This window comes from Caloenas nicobarica, chromosome 11 (genome assembly GCF_036013445.1).
Source record: "Caloenas nicobarica isolate bCalNic1 chromosome 11, bCalNic1.hap1, whole genome shotgun sequence".
Classification (NCBI taxonomy): Eukaryota; Metazoa; Chordata; class Aves; order Columbiformes; family Columbidae; genus Caloenas; species Caloenas nicobarica.
The window spans coordinates 18,824,156-18,848,831 of NC_088255.1; the positions used below are offsets into that span (position 1 = coordinate 18,824,156).

The 24,676-nt window shown below is 43.1% G+C and overlaps 1 protein-coding gene across 16 annotated transcripts in view; it reads right to left on the minus strand.

Moving 5' to 3' along the window:
* Nucleotides 1-571: 571 nt before the first annotated feature.
* SLC6A6 (solute carrier family 6 member 6) overlaps nt 572-24,676 on the minus strand; it is a 100,201-nt gene continuing 76,096 nt past the window's right edge. For all 16 annotated transcript variants that reach the window (XM_065642401.1, XM_065642404.1, XM_065642402.1 and 13 more), the window contains 10 exons: nt 23,660-23,792; nt 20,097-20,231; nt 18,273-18,376; nt 18,035-18,159; nt 13,268-13,380; nt 10,452-10,589; nt 9,287-9,389; nt 8,304-8,404; nt 7,823-7,993; nt 572-6,317 (listed from right to left, as the gene is read on the minus strand). In XM_065642401.1, coding sequence (XP_065498473.1) covers nt 6,177-6,317; nt 7,823-7,993; nt 8,304-8,404; nt 9,287-9,389; nt 10,452-10,589; nt 13,268-13,380; nt 18,035-18,159; nt 18,273-18,376; nt 20,097-20,231; nt 23,660-23,792 — 1,264 coding nt within the window. In that variant the 3' untranslated portion in view covers nt 572-6,176. The remainder of the gene's footprint in view (nt 6,318-7,822; nt 7,994-8,303; nt 8,405-9,286; nt 9,390-10,451; nt 10,590-13,267; nt 13,381-18,034; nt 18,160-18,272; nt 18,377-20,096; nt 20,232-23,659; nt 23,793-24,676) is intronic.

The following is a 24,676-nucleotide window of genomic DNA, read 5'->3' on the forward strand; positions in this document are numbered from 1 at the left end:
CAAGGAAAAAAAAAAAATCTTTTTAACATCCCAACTGCAGAAGCGGATAGAAAAAAATTGTGTGTCATGCTAATGTGTACTATGCTACAAGAACAAAGCTTTCCCCACATATGCGCGCACACAAAAGCACACATGCACAGTTCCTTAGCACAACTATTTCATTTTTTAAAATATAATATTTTCCCCATTATTTCTTCTGCCTTTTTTTCCCCCGCCCAGGTCTGGCCACATTGCCCTTTGCTGCAAAGGGAACACAAGCAGCAGCGTCCTGCTGTGCATCATGGGGACAAAGCCTCCCCAAAATCACCCCCTTTAAAAAAAAAATATTTAATTTGCTTTACTACTAAAGCTCAGGGCTGTGGGACTCAATTCTGACACTGCGCTGGTTGTTTCAAATTTGTATACAGCATTGATACCAAAAGGCTGTTTGTGCTGCCATTCAACAGCCCAGCAATACCAGCAGGGTCAGGCTCTTTTCCAGGCACAAGCCCCGTCACTTAAGTTTTCCACCTTTCATGGGGATGTGGGCGTGATTTGATTTGTTAATGTTTTCAACCTGCAAAACTTCAAGTTGTGTTTTTTTCTGGTCATATAGTAGCTAAAGCTTTTTCTGCTCATTTTGGGATACAGGTGAAATCACCAACTCAAACTGACAATTAGAAAAACACACATAAAAACCATCTTTTTTCTTCTGTTTATTTTTAATAGAAACAACCAAAAAATTATTTTTTAAAAAAAATTATTAATTTTTGTTTCTTAAAGCAGAGAAGCGCTGTCCGTGTACAGGTTTCTTTGGGGCTGGCAGAAAAGAGCCATGATCCGGCAGAGGATGCAGGGCCAGAATGGGCAGTTTTTCCAGCTGGTGCTCGTTATGCTCAAGTTTTTTTGTCTTTTTAAGCAAGCTTTCCCATAAACTTAAATTGACCACGACTACCAACAGAATATTTTTGTGATGGAATATGGAGCTTTGGGGGGGGCTTTTTTTACTAGTTCATGTGTTTCTCTAGTGTCACAGAATTCTTTCTTAAGCTTATCTTTGAGTACAAGAAATAAACCAAGCTACTAGGGTCTGACGGTTCCTGACCTTTGCTCATGCAAATATACAAATCCACGACTACATGTCAATCTGAACCACAAGGTTTTGGATGCTGATTTTTTGGAGAAAACGAGTCCGAGGCCTGACCCACAGCCAGCCTCCCGTACCCGGAGCCACGTGGCATTTGTGAGGAACCAGGAGAGTTTTCAAGACCAACCTTAAAGCTTCCTTGGAGGGGCCTTGGTCTAGGATTTTGTCATTATTTTCCCTCTTCCACCACCCCCAATTCAGGAAAGGCCATTTGACACCCTGGCACGTTGGCTCTTTGTAGGCAAGTGGTGGCTAAACCTTCGCAACCCTCATCCTAAACAGCTCTGCAAGACTTACACACGATTTGCAGCTTACAAACAGAAGCAATGTCCTCACTTGTGTACGTGCATATGAAGGTAAAAGATTTAATCTACTCAAACATAGATTTTTTTAAATTTTTTTTTTTTTTTTACTGAAAGTGAGCAACGTCCATTGAATCTCCTGGAAATTATGTCAGGGTCATCTTTTTTCCAAGTGTGCTTGAGCTGCTTAACTAAAACTTGTCCACTCTATTCAATACACAGCTTATTTAACATTTTATATACATTATGCCTCCACAAGTGATCCTGCAGCGATCACGAGATGTGGAAACTAATCATCAGTTGTTAAAAAAAAAAGCCAAAACGTTCAAATCCTTCTCCCACGGATGGAGTTTTGTCATTGACGCAACAAGTGGGAGCTTTGAAACCAAGTGTGACAAGCACGACCTCAATTAAACTGTTATGTCTCCTTAGCAAAAAAAAAAAAAAAAAGAAGAAGAAGAAGAAGAAGAGTGGGAGGAGACTTATAAAAGGCCTATCGAATGGAAATGTCCATGTGTCTTCAGATCTACTTGACTCGTCTAACGTGGAGACAGAGAAGAGGAGCCAGGAGTAGCTGCAGTTGAGGAAGGAGGATGCACACAGGACTGAACAAAGATGCTCTCCTGACAGTGACACTAAAGGCTCTGCTGATGGTTGTTGGGTTTTTTTGGTGTTAAAGCAACCATAAGGCTGCACCTTTTGTTTGTTTGTTTGTTTGTTGTCCTCCTTTCCCCGAGAACAACAGCGAAAACCAGTTTTGCTGCGGTGCTTCAGCAGGGTGACCACCAGCCTTGTCCTAAATGGCAAATCCCGCTGCTAGGCTTTTGTATTTTCATTTACAAACACAAGAACAAATCCACTGTGGACCTACTATCTCACACTTTAAAGGACTTTCCTAAGCACGTGGATTTGTTTGGACCAGATGAAAAGGAAAGCTACGGCTGAGAAGGAAAATGAGAACAACAACAACAATAAAAACCAGTTCTATTTATGAAATCATACTGTTTAAATACCAAAATACAGACTACTGGTAAAGTCCCTTACAATAGATGCCCATTGAGTGAGATCATAACTAGTGACAGACGAACTGAAAAAGTTTGGAAAATCGAGAGAAATAAGAAACAGGTCAGAGAATCGTGGGGGGTAAATGTTCCCCTTTACATTTCTACTATCTCAGGTCAGCTGGAAATAAATACTGCTGAAAATCTGCCGTTTTCAAGCCCAGAAGAACCCATGAATACAAAGATAAATGAAATATGAAAAGGTGTGGGGTTTGTCTTGTTTTCTTCTGGTTTTAAACTCAGGGATCTGGTTCTAAAGATCTCATGCCAAAACTGCACCAACTTTTCCCTGGATCCAAACCAGTTCCTCTATGACTAGTCATGATATTTTACTATAGAGTTCCTCATTTACATAAAACAAGTAAAAGAGGTCACAAGTGTTTAAACAAGTAAATTAAGGAAAAAAAAAATCAGTTGTATTTGCAGTCAGAAATAGGTAGAAAACACAGAGTCTTTTAAAAAATTGGTTTTTAATAAATTTGGCAGAGGATCATATTGAAATGCAATTTTATCACCCAGAAAAGTTCAGAAATCGGATAAAAGTGTTAGGAAAAAACCCCCAAACTGTAAAAATGTAAGTGTTATCATTGGAACTCAATCCCTAGATGAACCAAGACAATTTTTTTTTTTTTTCTTTTTTCTTTTCTTTTTCGAGGTGGGGCAAGAAGGGAGGGGGGAACTGTTTTCCAGAAACAATCCTTTCTCAGCTCCTGGTGAGCCCCAGCCCTCCTCGCGGTCCCGCTGAACAGCACGGCGGGGCCGGACACCTTCCCAAGGAGGCCGTTGCATACGCGCGAGACATTTTCACTTGGTACATGGAAGCGACTGATTTGAATGGCACAGTTTATATCGAAACAGGGCTGGGTTCTGGTTTGCTAGTAGTTGTACTTCGAAAGGTGTAGTATTAGCCCTCTGGTTCTCCACCCAAAGACGCTCTCCACAATGCGGGAGAAGGTTAAAGAAACACCCGGCTCACTCACCAGAGGCAGCGTTGATGGGGCCAAACCATTCGGTTCCCTAACTAAAGCTTGTCTCAGCTCTACAGCACGAAAGTGATGTGCAAACTATATCTCCAGCGCACTTGTATGACAATGTATAGATGTAAAAAAATAAAAATCAAGCATGAGTGTTTCATCTGCACTCACAGGATCCTTTAATTTAAAGCTCCTAACCTGCTGCTCCCTCTTCCCCCAGGCAAGCGTGCCGGGTTACTGCAGACACCAACGGTAACTCAAAAATGGGGGTCCAAGCCAAAGCCCACCAAGAGACTTATCTTTGATTACATTTCACTGCCTTCGATGGTTAAAGCTTATTTAAAAAAAAAAGCTGTATGCATGTTTATTTTGGGCACATTTGATGACACCCACTGGCCCACAGAACTCCTCCAACGACCTTCGGATGGCTCTTGCCACCGGCTCAGCAGGGGTCATTAGATGTTTGACATCTCCAGCGGTGGAAAAGTTTCATCTCATAATGCAGCAACCAGAAAAAGAAAACGAAACCAATTCTGCCCTGGCTGGTTTTGTTGCTGCAATTCAGTTATCTGATGTAGAAATGTGTACAAATTCAAACTGGAAAGACTTGGAAAGTTATGGATGAAGCCACTTTTTCTTTTTTTTTTTTAAATTATTTTGGTCCATCTCTTACTTTTAAATCACCCCTTTTCTGTTACAGGAAAACCAACAAGCTTATCAACAAGTGTTTGTGCTGCTGCAGCCAGTCAGCCCATGGGTCAAGAAAAAATAAAGTAAAACTACTGTGTAGGAATGTTAAGAACTGGATATGTTCCTGTTGAAATGTCAAACTCTGCCCTGACAAACTAAGCTGACAGTAGAATAAGCAGATACAAACTCTGCTTTTATCAAGCATTTTATCTAAATACCTTTGCATAGCCTAACTGTGGTATCATAAAAACAAAACACACCCTCTCCCCCTAACACAATGCCCACAAGAAAAAGGCTGAGTTTCACCAGAGAACCTGTTCCCAGCACAACCTGCGCAAGTTTTTAAAAAAAGGTTTCTGTCCATGTTTTGGGCAGACTTCAGGGAGCAATTGCCCATGGAAACATCCACCTGGCCCACACGAAGCAGAACCCCCGTTCCTACACTCCTTGTAGCGGTTTCTCTTCGCTCCCCAGTCTAACCTGGAACGGTACAAAATTCCTCCTGACGAAATACAAAACATTTCAGTGTTACATGTTCCCTTTGCTTTAACTTAAAATCCCAAAAGCCCTGTTTCTTCAGCAGATAAAATTCACAAGACTCATAAATATGTCTGCAACCCTCCACACACCCTAAAAAAACATAAAACTACAATTTCACCCAGTGATGGGCAAGGAGACTGGGGGCCCTAGGTCCACTGCTGCTATTCAGTAACATGGGACAAGGGACTGAGTCCTTTTGGCTGTTCCCCCGACAGTAAAGGACTCCACCCCCAATAAATAAATAAAGCAAATCCCGGTTCCTGAACTTGGCAAAGCATTTTTGAGATACATGGATGAAAAGCACCTGTTTGCTGAGTGATATTATTATCTTCATTACTATTATTATTGACAACGTGTCTGTTATAAATACCAGTTACACCAGGTGTAGGTGAGCGGTTTTGTTCCTCCTGTCGGGGATGACCTGGTTTGTGTTCACCTTTGGGCGGTCAGGGTCCAGAACGAATTCTTTTATTTTTCTGCCCGAAACCAAAGTCCAATAATCAACACGCAAACAAACGAGCAGGCAAAGAACATCTGCAGGGCAGGTGCCGCTCTTCCCCTCTCAGCTCCTCAGCACTCGCCCCTGCTGCCTCTCCCAGTTTGCAGAATTCAAGTTTACACCAGTGCCACCACACTAAAATGCGCTTTGCTGGAAAACTCAGGAGCAGGTGCTCAACCTCCCCGCTCACGTACAGACAGCAAGCAATCCGCTTAAGTACAAAAAAAAAAAAAAAAAAAAAAAAAAGAAAACCCACAAAAATCTTAAAAAAAACCCCAAGTGAACCATGCCAAATCCTGCAAACGCCTTCCTAAAGTCCTCCTCTCGACTGTGTGGCAGGGGCCCGGTGCCCAGGGAAGCCGCAGGGCGCTTCACACCCAACTTCTCTGCCTCCCTGGCAAATTCTCCGCTCCAGCCGCCCGCCTGTATCTTTATTCAGGGACTGTGCTAAACTTAACTGTACCCTTTCCCTAAGGTGACCCTGAAGCCTGTCGTTTACCACAAATGAACCAGAGGGTGGAAATACTACACCTTTGAAACTGCTCTTGAAACAGTGTCTTTTTTTTTTTATCGTATCTCTCAACAGAGCTCCTTTCGTGTGTTCTGTCGGTTACCCTGCTCCCAACCATACCAGCACCTCTAATTGCTTTCTGAGACTTGAATGTATTGCTGGCAAGACAATCAATTCAAGTGGTAAGGTGTATAATATTTAGAGATAAAGATATATATATTTTAAAAAACCCAATAATAGTAAATTCCTGTAATATGTCTAGTCTGATATGAAAGCTCTCCCCCTACAGAGAGACATCTGCTGTGATTACCTTACAAAATATTAAAAAAAAAAACACACACAAAAAATAACTTTCTCTGTGAGAAATAAAAATAAATCCTAGTGCAAATATAAAGCTCTGTAAACCTGGTCCTATGAGAATCTATGGTTAGTAAACGGCAGTTAAAGCAGGTTTATCCTCTCACAGAGAGAGCTCACATCATGGTTTCCACAATGATATGAGTTGGCTTGATCAATCCGCCATTCGGAGTTCCGTTGGGGCAGAAGGGAGTGCCGCTCTCCGTTTCTTTGGACCATCGATTCACTTCCTTGGGGGCGGCCACCGCTTTTATCCTCTGAAAGGAAGGAAAAGAACGAAGGTGAGAAGAGCAGGCGGTGCCCCCCCCGCATCTCCACGTGCAGGATGGAGGACGTGGCAAACCAAGGATGGGGTTGGTGGCCATCGGGGACGCGCGTGCACCGCGTGGCTCTGTAAGGACACGGGGACCCGGGCTGCGGAGCGCGGCATTCAACTGCTGCTCAGCTGCAGAGCCCGGCTTGACGCGGGCAAGCCGGACACGAGAGGGCATCCACGGCATCGTCCAGCATCCTGCACGCTGGGCTTTCGGCGCCGCAGCTGCTGCTCAAATTATGCGCGTTCTCCTTCCCCATTTAGAAGCAGCTCTGCCTTCTCGCCCAGCCGCTCGTTGCCAAGTGGCAACTTCTCTCCTACATCTCCGTTCACAAAGGAAGAACTAAATGGCATCTGACCAGTGTTTACTCTCTTTCCTTCCCTAACATGGTCTTTGTGGAGTGTTTTGGCTACTTTTAGACTTCTCTCTCAATAGATGCTGACAATGTAGGCAGGAAAATAAACACTAATGAAAGTGCTCTGGCCACAGCTGAAAAAGACCATTAACACTTGCAGAAAAACAAATGCAAGCATTTGTTCTCTGGGAAATGTTCTTTTTTTATTCCATTCTCTCTTTTTTCCTAACCCAAAGCGTCCCACTTTCTCCTCCAAGAATACCCTGGGCTGCACTGAAGACCATCTCATTAGGCAAAAACAAAACTAATCTGAAACCTTAGAAGAGAATTGCTGTTTCACGCTTGTGCAGTCTCTAAAAACTATTCACTGGAAGGAAAACAAACCAGGGGAACCTGCACTGAACTGCGAAGGGCAAGAGACTGCCTGCAAAACCAGAGAGAATCTACGCTGTCTGAATTCAGCCCAAACTTTTCCAAAGATCAGAGCAATCTCGATCCAGTGTTTTGACTAATTAGGAATTTAAAAAAAAAAAAGAAAAGAAAAAACCAGCTCAAAAGTGAAGCCCACTGGCAAGAGGGTTTGACTTTTATTCAGTCCTCCAGAGCAAAGGCCATGCCTGGGAGCCCCACAGTCCACAGGTGGATCTGAATCTCCCTGAAATTCAATGAGCTCTTAGACAGCCGTGTTTGACCCAAGTTCTCTTTCTCTCTCCCGTTTTCTCAGTGATTGGTAGGATGGTGCTTCCCTGTCCCCCTCTTCCGTGGAGAAGAGGGATCTGGCACATGGAAGCACCCCAGTCCTTGAGAGCTTGTCTGCACATGGAGGCAGCGACCTGCCATGCTAGAAACTGTAGAAGTAAAATCACCTGGTGTTTGTGTGAGGACAGAAGGCTTCATGTTTGTTCAATTTCTACTGTTTGCCCAAGGGACAGGTGATCTTTAACAGTCTTATTTGCATTTACTGCAGGAGAGGCACCCAACTTTGCCCTACCTGGGCAAGGTGGCAGTTTTCCAAGCACTGTGCTTATTTTGTATAAAACAAAGCGAGTTAAAGCTTCCTTTCTCCTCTGGACAGACAACTGGTTGCTCTTACCTCAATGAGCGACCCATCTGACCGTACGATGCGGATGACCATCACCATAGGGATGCAGATCATGGAGGAAAGGGCAAGAACCCAGCCCAGGCCGATTGCCCACTCTGGGTACGTGTAGACCTTGTTGTAGGTCAGTGGTTTGTATTTGGCCAAAGAAAAGATAAAGCACCCCTGTGGATGAGAAAGGAAAACAAAGTGAGGCTCAAAAATGCTGAAAGCAGTATGGCTGTGGTGCTACCACTGGCCCTAAGGAAGAGAGGCAGTGAAAGACAGAGCTGATGGATACCATATGTATTTTAAACAAATCTGGGGCATTATTCTAATATCTGAGAAGATGATGTCTTTGAGGGGCATGTTCAAGCCTCCAGCAGCTCTTTACAAATTGGCCTCTGAATGCAACAGCCTTCACTTGAGGAGAACCAGTGAGAGGTGGCTCAGAGCTGCTGTGTGAAGACTGGAAACAGCACAGGTCAGTACTCACCACGCAGAGAACTGGTGTGATCACAATCCAGCTCCATTTCATCCAGGGACCAGGTCTGTATCCAATCATATCCTCAATGGCATCATAAATATTATCAGCGCCTGCAACAGAGAATGAGAGCATTCATCAGAATTGAACGCATAAACTGTAGGGTTACAGCTGCCTTCCTCTTCTCCCCGAGTGGTATTTAAAGGGAAGATGAGGGTGTCAGACGTATTCCTCAAACGCTTCCTGCGGCTGTGAAGTTCAAGGTGATTTTCTTCTTGAGAAGCTCGACAGTTGGGGGACTCTCTCATCCCACACACCCCTCATTATCCGGATGCAGGAGTGCGATGCTAATCCCTCCCCATCCCATCATGCACCCAACAGCAAACGGTACACCCTGCTTCTACAGAAATTTGACAGATGCAAAATGAAGGCTTTGTTTGTTTTGCTTTCTTAAGGAGATGGAGTACATGAAAAATCAGGGAAATGGCCAGTTCTAAGCAGCAAACATCTGATCAGTCCTCAGCTGCCGTCTCAGGCAGCTACAGAGGCTACTGTCAGACCTCGGTGCTCAGCATCGCCTAAACAAAATGGGACAGAATACACTCTTCTGTCGGCTTTCTTTTTGTATTTCCTATTTGGTTGGCTCGCCCCCGGCAGACATTGCAGCTTTGAAAAGAAATTCTCTGAGAGACAAACAGAAATTTTCAAGGCTGGCCAAACTTTCAACTCTTTATCTCTAAGCTTAGCAAACGTAAATGCCTCATTGTGTCTTTATTAATTAGCAATGAAAAATACTCATTTTTGTGTGGAAAAACACTGGAGATTGGCTTCATCCCAGCTGCAATTTTGTCTCCAAGAGGTCAGCGCGAATTTTTATTAATGGCATGTGTCTGTTGCTGGGAAGAAGGTTCTGGGGTGGCTGATGATTAAAGGTTTGGCTCACAAAATTGTCACTGACTCATCAAAAGGTATCAGATGAAAGGATTCTCACTTACCATAAACCCAGGCTACAGCAATACATTCAAAGAATGCAACCCACAAAAGGCATACACCACTAGCTGCATAGTAGTCAAAGAGTTGAAAAACATACATGCCACCCTGTAAAAGAGAGACACAACGGATTAGGATCCAACAGGAAAAAAAAAGGAGTACTTCAGGCTCAGCTCCCAGTAATATTTATCAACATATCGTAATGATTACAGTCTAACAAGAAGAAATATCAAGCACTTAGGTAAGGTAAATATTTAGCATTACCTTCCCCCAGGAATATGCGTGTTTACTACAGGAAGCATTCCAAACAAGACAACGATTAAACAAAATTAAGCCACTTAGTCTAAGCTACTGAGACACTTAAATCTTTCCTTCTTAAAAGTATTTTAGGATGGGCATTTATAGAAACAAATGATGTAAAGAAATAATAAGTCACCTCCTAACATTAATGTCTCCAAAATACTAAAAATGGAAGTCAGTTCCTCAGGAAGGTCTTCATTTATGAATCAAGTGGAAGAACTTTTTTTTCATGAGAATAGTTCATTATTTCCTTCTAACTCTATACTACGATGTTGGAATCTTTGCTCTCGCTACACTGACCTATATACACTTGCACTTTTACTTGAAAAACTGTGTTTATTGGGCACCTCTGTTGCAGGTGCTATTTTAATTTGCACAATCATGCTCTTCCAGTTGTTTTTGAAACCTGGCTTGGATTTTATTTTGGAGATAAATATCACAACAGTGCAGCCACTGGAACATATTCCCATCTTGTTTATACAAGAATAAATCCAGGGGTATTTCATCGATTCAAATCTGTGTAACTAAGATAAAAATCTCTTTCCCTGCATGCACTGGATGGATTCTTCATCTGCTCTGCCGAAGGTTCCCGATGTGTTTCATCATTTGGAGACAGATGTTAACATTCATACTCCTGTTGATGAGTACTTGAGATCAGATTGAATTTAATGAGATTTCATTTCTCTGTTCCTCTGACAGAAAATGGGGGCAATATATAGCTCCCCTTCAAAATCCTTTCAGATCTAGGGATGAAAGACACTCTGCAGATTTAAAAAGCAGCGCTTCTCTGAGCTGCTGATTCTGTGCAGGCAAAATTCGTCGAAAAACTGGCTAAAAAAGAAGGCAATTTCCAGCACCAGTGCCACTCACCTCAGTCACCATAGTTAGTCCCAGAAGATAGCTAAGGAAACACACTATAGCGATGAAGATTTCCCGTCGGTAACCCTTCCTTAGGAAGGATGGGTGCAGATCAACTAATGACGTGATCTGTCCTTCAACTTCAACAAACTAGAGGAAAAAAAAAAACCAACAACAAAGACACATGACTTGAAAATTACCCGTTGTGCATTTTATCCGGGCTCGTACTTGAAAAAACGCTCCACAGCAACACCCGAACTGTGCTCAGTGGCAAAATGCTGCTCTGGATAAGTAAATTCCTTTGCCGTTCCTTTGGAACCCAGCGGATGAAGCGCGGGGGCCGTTTTCAGGTTGGAACAAGCTTTCAGAATTGCTGTTCACTTCCTAGCGGCCTTACGGACTACCAAAGGGGCTCTGGAAACATAAGCTGCAAGGATAATGGAACTTAATTTGATGACAGGAAGGTACTTATGTGGGGTTTATGTTGTAGCTGTTCCAGATGAATACAAGACGTATGCCAGAAAAGAGCCAGAGAGGAATCACTCCAAAAAAGCCTCAGCTAGGAAAGTACCTTCCAGCCTCCTTTTGGTGTGTCAGAAAACCTCACAGGTACCAGTTGGGCTAATTCCACAATTGGATAAAACTCTACTCCTGGGTGCGCTAGTGAAAATCCAGCTGAGGGAAAACAAACTTTGATGGGAAATAGCAGCAGTTCTTGACTGAACTTGTCTTTTCTGAACCTGCAAGCAGAGTACCTCTGACTGAGCTCTGGAGACTTCTGCTGCAATAATGGTGCTGCTGACACAGTTCCTACACAAAGATTTTATAAACTATTTGCATGTGTAAACCAAAAATGAAGATCTGAATAGATGAGCTGAAAATCTTTCTTTATCTAGCTTCCTGGTAACTGTATTTGTACTAACTTTTCATTGGAAAACTACATGTAAGGTATGCAACTTGAATAACCAAATAACCCAAACTGGATTTGAACAAAAGTTTAAAGTTAATCAAAAACCAGATGCATTTCGCCCATGGAGAAAAGCCACTACCGAACTGTGCCCAAGCAAATCTGAAGAAGGGATCACTCAGCTGAGCTGCACTTCCAGCCTGGCAAGGTGCAGAAGCACTAAGTTCACTGAAGACACGAGGATACCACGGAGAACCAAGGCTGCCTCTGCAGAAATGACCTTCACTTTAAGTGGATACGTTATCTTATAACTAATGAGTTATCACGGGGAGCCTATGAAGTAGCATTATTTCAAGAAAAGCTACTTTTTCCTACCCAGTATCTACATTGCTCTTACAGTGCCCCAAAGTGCCCTGTAACAACTCCACCTTCTCTGACTGTGAGCTGAAGTTTCATTTTGGAAATACAGCCCCTCCGGCAAACCCCCCATCAGATTTTGTTGCCTGCTGACTTGTTACTTCGACTTCTGCAAAACTGGTTTTCTTTTTAAATGCAACCCCTTCCTTTGGGCTGATTTGATCTTAAACTGCTCCAGCATTCCAGAAACCTGCCTGACTGCACTCCAAAAAAACTGAGGGGTGGAGGAGAAAAATTAAGCGCTCCAATTAGTTTTAATCATTCTACGCAGCGAGGAGCTTTATAAAATTACTAGACAGCTTCCAATTTGCATAAGCACAGGGTTGCTGAACCACGGCATTGGGCGCTTTCACATTTACTTCAGAATGATTGAAAGTTGCTCAGTAGAGTTCAAAGATTAAGCCATAAAGAGCGATTTAGGGCAAATTCAATATCAAAAACGTAAGAGATTAAGTACACAACAAATGGGTAAAAATCCATTCAGAGATCTCTCCTCATTATGAGAGAACATTTCAGCTAAGTGAACATTTCATCCTTAACAACTGGGTTTTTATAATCTTGGCGACTCTCCATTTGAGTGCAGAAAGCTGCCGGTTGCCCTGAAAACTTCGGCAATTTTGAATGTGTAGTTACTGCATAATCCCTGGTCACCCATGTTGCCTTTCAAGTGGACTATCTAGAAATGATTTACAAGTTCCTTGGCAGTATTTAGTCCAACATTCCTATAAGTAACCACTGGGAAAAATAACCTAACTTCTTGGACTGAACTTTCTAGTTTTTCCATGCTCACTAATTAATAGCACTGTGTGCTATAAAATTAGTACAGCTGGAACCCAAGATGCTTTCTGGCCTGTTTGGACGAGCTGAATGTGCACTGGTGAAGTGAAAACCAACAGAATCTCAAGCTGCTCAGCAGCTCCAAGACTAAGGCCACTGAAAAAGACTGTGGCTTTGTCCTCTTAATGTTCATGAAGCCACCCTGGATACACAGTACAAAACATCTTGTGCTTTTTGTGCCTCACGATGGCTTTGATTGTCTTTTTTGACACTTGGCAACTATGAAAGCTTGTTTTCCTAATAGATATTAATTCTTACGAAGTGTTTTAATGATGGGGTAGACATACTGCAGGTTACTGCAATGGTTCCACAGTCCACTGGGGAACAGATTGCTGTAGTCTTTTATGATTTTAAAATGATTAAGCTCTTCTCTGAAGTAGGAAAATACAACATCATGACCAAAACGCTAGTATTTTGGGCCAGACTGGGACCGATATTTAGGTTAGGGTGTACTACCTTGGTCTTGTGGACTCCATTAACTCCTGATGACAAAGACTTATGGAGCAATAACATACTCACTATCGACCAAGAGATCCATCAAATTGCAGCCCCTGTACTAAAAAGCAGCCCAGATGAATTCTTCTTAAGCAGCATTAGAAGTAAACCCAGCTTTTCTCTCTCAGCAGCGCTGAGACAACAAGCCACATCTCTCACCCACAATACTAACCTGGCTATCCAGTCCAAGCAACAGAAGCATAATAAAAAAAAGGATTGCCCAAAAGGTGGGCAGCGGCATCATGGACACAGCTTTTGGGTAGGCAATGAAGGCCAGGCCTGGACCTAGAGAAAGAGAAAACAGGAAAGGGGGAAGGGAAGAGAAATAGTAAGTACCAGCTCTTTGACAAAGGTAGCCACACTCAAATGCAGGAATGCCTGGTTCCGTTCAGATAAATCCAAACGCGGCTGGAAATACCAGAAGTGAAAGAGTTTGGCTCTTTTATCTGAAATCGAAGCACGCATGACTACAGCAGAAACCACAGGCAAACCCCCAAGGCCATTGCTAACAGATCACCAGTTTTAACATCTGTCTCAAACATGCCAATAATGGAGGTGATCCTACACCTGCCCCGCGCAGACACGGGACAGGGCTGGGGGCAGGGGAGGAGGAGTGACCCGGGGGAATGGCAGGATCCCACCGCTAGCCCACATGGCCACCATGAAGATGATGATGATGAAACTCTTTTGCATGCAGGGAAGGGGCTCTGCTCCAAACACTCCCTGGGATCTAGGCTAAATACAACCACTGCCTCCCTCTGTATGCAACCTCCAAACCCAGCACGGCTTTTCTAGAGCGGGGTTTGCACTCTGGGAGTTTGCTCCTTCGCTTCTGCAAACCCTCCCTGCTGCACTGAGGTGATCAGGCTACTCCTAGTTATATTAGCTGTGGTCCCTGAAAAGAAAAAAAAAAAAAAAAAATCCTGAAAAAAATTGCTGGTGTGTAAAACCGCCTTGTGTAAAATCGCTTTCCCGTGCTGTCACATCATCTGCCCCTATCCAGCCAGCCTAGGCAGACCTGCCGTGGTGACACTGATATGACCAACATCAGCCCCAAGTGATGGATAGAAACAGGCTGGGAGCACCAGCGGGGCTGGGACCGACTGTCCAGCCTCTCAGGTCTGGAAAGCCAAGTCTTGTATGCGAGGGCTCATCACTAGACTGGGTCTTATCTGCAGCATGGACCAGACAGCATCTCCCTGGTACCCACACCCTGACACAGGGGCAGTGCCCTCGCACACTCATCTGGAGCCAGGAGTTACCAGCTATCGCTCATGAGAGCTTTTGTCGAGAGAAAAAGAGCCTTTTCTGAGCGGGAGACAGGAACACTGGCAATCCAGCATTGACAGCAAGCTCTCAAAGTGCTTGTAGAAATTTGGTGAAGCCGCCAAAAAATTCTGAGGGCAGATTGAAATTCAGATTAAACCTGGGAATGCTTGGCTCATCCGCTTGTTTTAAGTAGCCTCAAAAAACCCCCAGGATTTTCAAGTGGATTCAAGTAATTTTCGATAGGAAAAAGAACTTTTTTTAAACTGCTGCAGTGTGGGGACAGAAATCTTATCTCTCATCTGGACAGAAAAATCTCTAACTATGCTCTTCCTACCTCCTGCTTTTCCTTTCCAACAAGAGAGATGGAAAAAGAAACAAGAGAAAGAGGTAAAAAAAAATTACTTTTTTCCAAACTAAAGAAAACTTTAGGTCACTGAAAATACTTGAGCAGAAATAAATACAAATTAGCCAACAATCGAGCAACTAATTTTATTTAAAATGAAACATAACTAAAATTTTATATGACAGAAGATACCAAAAAAATAGTGAATGTCTCAAATTTGGGGGGGGGGGGGGCTTTGCTTTTTGCCTCCTGACTCTGTGGATACAGTAGATCCTCCCTGAGCAAGAACTGCTACCAACGGCATCTGCAGCTCATCTGTGCAATTGATGAGACAGATGTAAAACTGCTCTCCTCAAAACTTGCTGCAATTCTGCATGCTTTGGCCAGTGAAACTGTCCTTGCACTGTGATACGGTCTTGTGCCCTTAGCCCTGTGCTAGCTTTGATTTTCCTCTGAAACAAAGTGTTGAAATAAAAAGAGAAGAAAAGTCCGTGTGAAAGAAAATGTTCCTGGCATCCCCTCGACTGAACATAAATAATCCAAAAATTGTATTTAATGTGAAACGCTGTTGCTCTGAAGGGTGTTTTGCAAAAGTGAAGCACTTGTGGCCGCTATTTAGAGCTAATTAGGGTTGCCACAACCCCGGCCCACTCGCTGTTTGCCGGCAAAGCGCTGCGGCCAGGCTGGAGAGCAGAGACCGGGCAGGCATTAGGAAACCCGAGGCACTATAGTCAGGCCTGCTTAATTTGAATTTGTTTGCAAACAGGATTAAAAAAAAAAAAGAAAAAAGGCAAATCTTGTGCTGTTTTAACACTGCTACAAATTGCACTGGCAGGAAAGTATTTTTTCCAGCCAGAGACGCAGCACAGATTGGACAGGACTCACTACGGCTTTGTTGAGACTCTGCTGCTTTCTTCTCTCCCTTTAAAAGTATTTCTGAAAAAAAGTCAAGGGCTGTTTATTAAAAAATCTGCTCTCACTGGGAAGCCAGAGGGGTCTAATTTAACTCTCGTGTAAACCCATGAGAGCCAGCGAAGGGCCAGCAGAAGCCACCACTCGCTGACAAGCGTGTCCTGGCCACGTTGCGCCAAGGCCGAATTTGGCACAGGTAAAAAAATGTGGCCATGAGATTCTGATGTCAACAAATTTGTTGATGTTCCTTCCTCTGGCTTGCAAGAGGGCAAACAAGGAAACAGGAGGTATTTAACTCGCTGGGACGAGACGGGGGGAGCAGGAGGTCTTGGCCCCGTGGACAATGTCCTTTCCCGGTGCCACGGCCAAGTGGCAGTGACTCTGCTCACCGTTCCCGACCCAGGGGAGCCGTTCTGACCTTCCATCATAAGAAACCAAAAAAGGCAAGGCCAAAAAAAGAGGCTTAAGCTCCTGCTGAATGTCTCTGCACGGAGAAGTCAGCAGCGAGAGCTTCCCCCACGGCCGCACGTGGGTCCCGGCACACTCATCCCACGGTCTCCGGTGGCTCTGCACTCAACCTCTGCCGAGAAAGGCAGCGAGGAAACCCATGGGGAGTGGTTTGGATAACTTTGGTAACGTCTACTGCCATGCAAAAATATCCCTTAGGACAGCCAGTGACGATGGGCAACCCACTGAACAGTGAGATGGTTGAAGCCTCTGGCTATTAGCAGCTGGGGTTGAATTTAAATAAAGTAGAAAACCTGAAGGAATTGACAGCAAAATATGCAAGATGCTGAAAACCAAGTTCAGAAGCTAATCAGTGCCCTCGTTGTCCCTATAAAAAGATGTAAAATGCCTCCTTTAAAAAAATGCTTTTTGAGCTGTTTGATGAAAAAATGCTATGTAAACACTAAGTTTGTTAGTTAATTTGTATTTTAAAATTACTTAAAAATCCAGTGTGACTAGAAAATGGTTTAATTCTAAAAATGTAAAGCAACAGGCACATAGCTGCCTGTTTATCACAGATTTAATAACAAAAATTAGAATAAATATCGACCAGATAAAAACCTCATGCAGAAATACTTAAAAACGCTACTCTTGGAACTGATCCACCTACATATTAAAAAAAGGGGCTATATATGATTCATTCAATAGGATTATTCCCTTGCTTCCTGTTTTCAAGCAAAGCAATCAACCTCTGATCAAAATAAGCATTATGGCCAAGACTGTTAACTAATTACACTTGCGAGAGGTGTGCCAATTGCAGCCACCCAAGAATCCAGCGGTGCCACCAATGCCATTAGTTTTTCATTAGCCCTTGCGAAGCGAGATATTTTTCTTAAAGACTTAATTCCAGAGCCATGTGATCAGAAGACGTATTGACTTTTGCATTTTAATAGCATGTTTGCAGAGGAAAGCTTTCAAATACTATGTGGGGGAATTAAAATTGCTCAAAAAAAAAAAAAAAATCAGAAAGAAATGCCAAAAGTGCACTCAGGTGACATTGTTATTACTTGAATCTGATTAGCTTTAAGCCTCATGGCAGTTGAGGCCTGACTCATTATTTTTGAATGGTAATTCCCATCTAATCTGTTCTACATGAAAACACATGGTCATACCTGCCCTCATGGACAAGACATGCACAGAGGAAAAAATGTCTTCTGTTTTGTCTGAGAAACATTCACCTGCTATGAGGGTTTAGCCTTCTTCAGCTGCAAGTGTGTAGCTGAACGTTAATGGGAAGAACACTTCTGAAATGAGGGAGGAACCTAAGTGTACAGCCAGTTTCAAAACGGACTTCTCGTGGTTCTATCCACCTCACCCTGAAGCTACAGAGGACAAAGGTAGGATTGCAACATCTGGAGTTCACGCGGATGAAATGGCCCAGAGAAGCAAGGAGATGGAGTTCTCCAGCTTCTCTTGGCTTTCAGTGAGATTTGGGAATATCTGCGTGTACGTCCCTGCAAAAGGCCAAGGTAACACTCCCACTGCAGCTCTCCGCTGTGAGCAAGCAAAACTAAGGTATGAAAATATACATAAACACTGGCTATTTGCATTTGCATGAAAATAAAGGTAGTCTGAAAAGAAGGATGGAATAAATTGTTGAATCAATGACATTCTGGACCCTAGATAATGGAGTGGTTACTGTAACTCTAATCTCAACTCTAATGGATTAGCACATTCTAGGAAATGTGTTCGCTGCCCTGTTAATCAAGACAGAGTAAACAATATAACCCCGCCTAACCCTCAGTGCTCTAGATGAAAGCCCAAATCAACAATGTGCTTATTTTTCTGGAGATTATGGGAAACCTTGTCCTGTTTTTATTGCTTAGATGTTAGCTGATTGAGTCTGCAGAACTTTGCTCACACGCTGGGCGGCAGTGCCCACCACCACTGCCACAAATACCATCGTACCTGACTCTGCCACATCAGCAATGTTCACCCCTTGCTCTTGTGCCATGAAGCCCAGGACGGAAAAAATTGCGAAGCCAGACACAAAACTGGTACCACTGTTCAGGCATCCCAGCAGCAAACAGTCCCTAAGTCACACATATGTCATGGAGCAAGTTAATTAAAAAAAAATTAACCCATTGTCCCTACTTTATTTACATCATTTAGCTAAAACACTAAACCCCCTTGGATGGAAACTTGCCTATAGCAGTTGTATTTGTATTTGTTGTAGCTCCCCAGGGAAGTCATTGCTCCTAAGCAGATTGCATATGAGAAGAAGATTTGTGTCCCTGCATCTATCCAGACCTGAAGGGAAAGACAGAAAGACTGTTATTACGGGCACTGTTGCGTTGCAACACTCAACACAAACACACAGTTCAAACTATGCAAAAATCAACACAGTAATTGCTTCCATTGAGGGTAATAGCTAAAGGGTCAGGGAGAGAGGGAAAGAGAACATCACATTTGCAAGTTTGGCTTTTATAGGAAAAGAAAATTGTTAGCATCAGAGCTCACAAGAATATCATCTCTACAACAGTTCCCGTATCACCTCCCCAGAGATGCTCGGTATTTCTAGTTTCTTAGCCATTCAGCTGATCCTTCCTGTTGGCGCAACAATAAACGTGTTTCAGTGCAATAGGAAATGCAGAAATATTTATAACATTGCTTATATCTGTGGTAACTCATTTCAGTTAGAATCAGCTGTCACTAAACTGAGGATGTGAAAAGCTTGAGAAAACACATTTATGCATTTGGTTAGTTTATTTTTCTAGCTTTCTGGTTGGTTTTGTATCTGTTCAAAAGCAAGATAAAAAGCGATAGAGGTAGGGGAAAAACAAGTAAAACACAATGCACTTTATGATACGTATCTGATCTCAGTCTCATGATTCTCCTGATTACATTAAAAAAACATACAGAGTGAGACAACAGTACACCATCAACTTCTCAGTTAGTAAATACATAGAAAGCTATCAAAATGCATCCACTGAATCCCATCTGTTCGCTTCTTCCTGATAATGCAAGTCTGCTAACGCCAGTGGAAACCACTAAGGAGTCTAAGTAAGCAAGAATTAAGACTGTAGATCGTCACCTCCTCCCTCCCACCACCTCAGCTCTGGGGTTAGTGCTAATAGTAGATCATAAAAATGATGGAGTCCCAGAAACGGTGATTCATTCATAAAACATAATGCCTCCTATAAAGCGGGTGTCCTGTACAAAGACGGCAAGACTAGAGATTGAACCAAGCTTCTGCAGTGTTTCTTTCAATTATACTTTTCCTACTTAACCACCTACTCATTAGAAAGAAACAGCAAAGAAAGACATTCCCCCTCACTGTGACCATCATTTTGTTATTTTCAAAAATCCCTTGTTTTCTATTTTTTGGGGGGGGTATTGCATTTTTTTTTCATTTCTCATGTGATCACTATTGGCGGAAATGATGCCGGTCTGCTCAAGTCTCAGGTGTGACTATAGACATTAATCTCATCACAGCCTATATAGAAAGAGCAAGCCTAGCTCCCACTAGCCAGGGCTGAAAGCATTTTTCTCCACCTTTGCATGGGTCTTCTTTCTTCTATTGCCTTCTTTCCCAGTCTCCTCCTATTGACACTGACACTGGTACTCACAGTTGTCGCTTGTTGTTCCATCTGTGAAGCTCACGTGTCTCTGCTTTGAAACTAAAGTCTATCCTCATGAAAAAAAATGCATCTCCCTTACCTTACCAACAAGAAAGTTGAGATTGTATAACGGGACAGAGTCTACAGCCTCAGAGTCCTTTGATACAAAAAAAAAAAATACACACGCATACACACACATACATACACACAGAAAGATGCATCAACACACTTAACAGTGACCTTCTCAAGCAGATCTCTGGAAAATATAACCCAGCATTAATGTTCATGCTATATTTATATCTCTAAATACCGTGGGGAAAAAAATCTACTGCCATTATATCACCACCATCACCCTCCACCACTCTCTTTCGCATAGGAAATCGTCCCGCTCCCCGCTCCCAGTTCTGTACCTGTGGGTCGGCTAACCGTGAGATATCGGGATAAAGATAAAACTTGATGCCTTCTGCAGCTCCAGGCAGGGTCACGCCACGGATGAGTAGAACAAGGAGCATGATGAATGGGAATGTGGCAGTGATGTACACTACCTGGCAATTAAAAAAGAAAAAAAAAAAAAAAGTATGTTTAGTCTGTGGCAGCCAGTGCTACACCAGAATCAGGAGATCTAATCATGGGAATTCAAAGCCCCTTCATATCTAAAAAGGCCCCAACCTGAGTGTTTCTGTGCTGACTTTTAGTATAACGGTCTTCACCATCCTACTGCTTAGGCCTGGAGGCAAAGCAGATTCAGAGGTCACGTCACTCAGGCAGAGACACACAGGATTTTATACGACTCATGATTTCGGTCAGAAATTCTGCCTTTGCCCTGGTTGTCCTCCTCACGTGACATCGCCTTCGCCAGGGCAGCTGGAGAGATCCCCTGGCCGAGGGTGCCTGAAGCATTACCTCATTCTTTATTTGAACTCAAAACCTGCAAACTGTTTCGCAAGACTTATCCACAAACAACGCTGCGCCCTCCCCAGCCTTCACCCTGAGACAGCCAGAAATTCTCTTACATCGAGGGGGGTCTTAAATATAGGGGCTGCATTTGTCTTTCTGCAGCGGTGTGGCTTTTGCTGCTACCTCTAACTTTGCTGTGCAGCCTCAGCACCGCTCTTACGGGCAACTTCACACTTTTTTCAGAGATGAAGATAACTTGGTCCATGCTCCTGCATCTCCCTTCCCATCGCCTTGAGCGCATGAAGCCCTTCAGGTTGGCATCAGCCTCAACGCTGGTAATTTCCAGTCCCATAACTTCATTCTTGCCCTTGCTGCCTGTTCGGCAACATCATTACTGGAAACTAAGGATCTATTCATCCAGTTTGGAGAATATGTCTTCATTATCTTTAACATCTATTCCCACTCTCTTTGAACAACAGCCTACTTCTTGTTATCTTCTCATTCATTTAATGAAAGAGCCCTTTGCTTTAATCTCCAGCGCGAGGGTTAATTGAGCTTGCGTTTGGACAGTTCTATCTTTAGACCCACCCTTTTTGACCTCTAACATTTTGTTTTCTTTGCTCACCAGTGCTTTTGCTCATTCTTTATGTAACTGCTGTGTTGCAATCAAGAATCACTACTCTCCAAGAAAGGGTGTTTTTCATGGAGTCAGATGATCCCTCCAGGTAATTACATTTTGCTGCCATGACTTAAAATATATTTGTGTTTTCCAGAATTTGTTTAACTACGGCAAAGTTCGTGGGATGTACCATTTTTCTTCTTAAGTGTGTCCTCTGAGAATAATTAGGAGAAATCAAAGCCTACATTGCCATAATTGTTTATGGAGCCGGACTGATTTCATAAAATGAAAGGAAAGCTTTTCATACATATGCTTTTTAATTCTCTCCTTGAATTTTCTGTATATTTTCCACTGACAATATAGATGGCACATGAGCCTAGTTTCACCAAAACCTGAAGGATAAAAGGGGGATTTCTATGCTTTCTAATTTTTTTTTCATAGCCATGCCTATGAAAAAATCAACATTTTCTTACAAGAAAGATTTGCAGGAACTGAGTAAACAACACTCACAAGTGGCCTTCGCGCTGCAGGTAAGGATTCTCTCGTAATGCTGGAGGAATTTTTAAGATCAAGCACAACATCCAAAACATAAGCACAACTATTATTTTTCCTCATGATTTTGTGTTTATTTGTCCAATACGCTACTATGAGATTTAAAAACTATGTCTCTTTTTTTCCCCTGCTCTCCAAAGAGCCATTAACACACTGGAAAGCAGGGAAGTGCTATAAACAACCATCTACTAAAGTAAACTAGACTTCTCAAATAATTCAAGTCCTTCGTTAGAGTTTACAGTTTACTTTTGTTTGACCCCAAAGTTAACGGAGTCAACCAGAGACTTTCCAATGGTTTTGTCGGGCTTTGACTCGGCACCCGCGCGAGCTCAGATGCTGCAGAGAGGAGGCAGCAAATTCCTACCAACCGCCTTGTCTTCGAAATGAGACAGTTCTGCTGGATGTCCAGAAAACACAATTTTTTAGACGACCGATTTTAACAGGCTTGTTTTCAACCTGTTACCTTCCGAAGGGCTGGAAACAGTGTACCATAGGGAGCTTGGAAAAATCTCTCGGAGCTACCGCAACCTTTTGCAAGCAGACACCAGGTACTGCAGGAACATGTGCTGCGACTTGGCTGCTGAAGGAGATTTATCGCATTCACCTTTACAATAAAATTTACACATTCACCTCACTGGGTCACATCGATCAGAGGGAAAAGAGAAGCAAATATTTTTGTCAACGTATGCTTTAGAGGCGTGGAAGGTGTTCTTCGGGGCAAAGCTGGCGGGAATCCAGGGTAGGTTACCAGCATGATTTTAATGAGGCTCCATGATAAAAATCAGGGAAAGCAAGAGAGAAATGACAGTAAATCAAGTAGTTCAGTCAACTGTGGAACTAATGAGGTCTGGCTTCCTATGGAGGTTTGTCTCCTGCTTGATACTGCAGCGTGTAACAAAATAAAACTGCTAAATGATGCTTTTTCTGCACTTGAGGCATTTACAATTGCTCACTCCTCCTGGGCTTCACTGGAGGCTGATAAAAGATGGGTTCATGCTCTGGCCTTTCTCTCAGGTGGGACACTAACAGGGTTGCTCCCTCCACTCAGTTGACAAGAAATGTATCGGAGCTTAGTGTCTTGAGACCTCTCTGTCTCTATTAGGTTTATCTGAAATGCTGCCTCAACCAACAGGTTTGAAAGCTAAGAGCCACACACGTGCAACGGCTTCAAAAGCCTTTTCTCATCAAACTAGGTTTAAAACCACTACTGTATGCAAGGGGCAATAATGTTGTGCTTCATGTTAAGTGTTTGGTCAAGATTTTCTGTAATTTGTTTCTTGCACTGGAGTAGGATGAGGTTCAGGAATGATTTGTTATCCTTTAAAGGAAAACATGATACTAAAGAGCACACGATGAGACTAAAAACACAAACTATCCAAGACCTCTGTAAATGACAGTGCTTCTAAATGAGTACCGAAGTTTAGTCTTCGGTGTCTACACGGAGCTCTTCTGTAAGAGAGCAGCATTTCAAAAATGCTGTGCATTCAGCAGTTTCCACTGACTTAAAACATCCCTACCACAGCTATGTTAACATCCATCCCGCTGCACCGAGAATGAACTTGGCCGGTGTGAGAGCACCAGAGCACCATACATCGCAAGCCCAAGACCTTCCACACTCAAGACACGGACCAGCGGGATGCTCATCCTCAGAGAGATGAAGTGGTACTCGAGCCGTGCTGGTATCTGCATCTTGATGCCGTTCCAGTAACGGCTACTTGACTCACGGGCATTTCGGGAACTGGCAATCACTTTCCAAAGTCAGCTGAATCCAAGTCCCTCTTTTATTCAGTGAAAAAAATACATATTTTTGCAAGGGCGTAGTGAATAGCTTTAAAAGCAGCAGTACTTCGCACTCCTAGCATCTGCTAACTGCAATGATTAGAAAAAGGGTAAAAGAGCACTTACTTTCCCAGTGGACTTGACTCCTTTCCAAATGCAGAAGAAACATATCACCCAGACGAGGAGAAGACACAGTGCTAGATCCCACTTGATAATACCAATATGTTCAATCCCCGAGGACAAGCTCAGTACATTGCGCCTGAATATTTGAAAAGAAACAAAAGAAGAGATGAAGAAGCCTGGTTGTGAAGTCTGCAAGTATACCATGATATCGTATATGTCCCTGCCCCCTGAATGCTGCTTGCTAAGTCAGTGCTGCTTATGGGAGCAAAGCTGAGCTTTGCAGCCCTACACCTTCCCTATGCTTGTGGGACTTTTTTTCCAATATATGGCACGGCATTTCATTTTAATCTCTTTTTAGCAGCCTGTGACTGCTTCAGGAAGAGATAAGAAAGTGTGCACAAAGCACTGAGGCTTTCACGTTTGCCCCCTGGAAGATGCAAGGCCAGCTCACCCTGGCATTGCCATGAAACCCGGCTTTGAAGCCACATGGCAGCACCACACACGGTGTCTCCATCACGGACACTTGCAACTGGCCTGCATCCATGTCCTTCTCCTCATTTCAGTTCATTAACAAAGGGAAAAAGTGATGTGGGGGACATCACGCCACGCAGCTTTGCAGGGCGAAGGCTGGAGCCGTGATCGGGTCTCCGCCACGGCCCCCCACACACAAACACTGTCCGTCCCCAGCACGGCCGCCACCAAGGTCTTGTTTAGCTAACTCCAGATATCGGGTAAACTTTATTCTGTCACTTAGGTTAATAAGTAAAAAGAAATTCCTAAACTGGGTCTTAAGGGAGCGACATTCAACCATAAAAATACTCTGCTCCTCGGGGGAGAAATTCATTAAGGCTTCTCTCTTTTAGTAATTGCCATGAATCACTGTCAAATACTGATTTAAAACTATTTTTTATTTTACTTTCGTGCAACATACTGTGTCCTCACACACTGGACACACCTTATTATGCCCGATACTTACTTCATTTGTCAAATACTTATGAAAGAACAAACTGTTTCTTACTG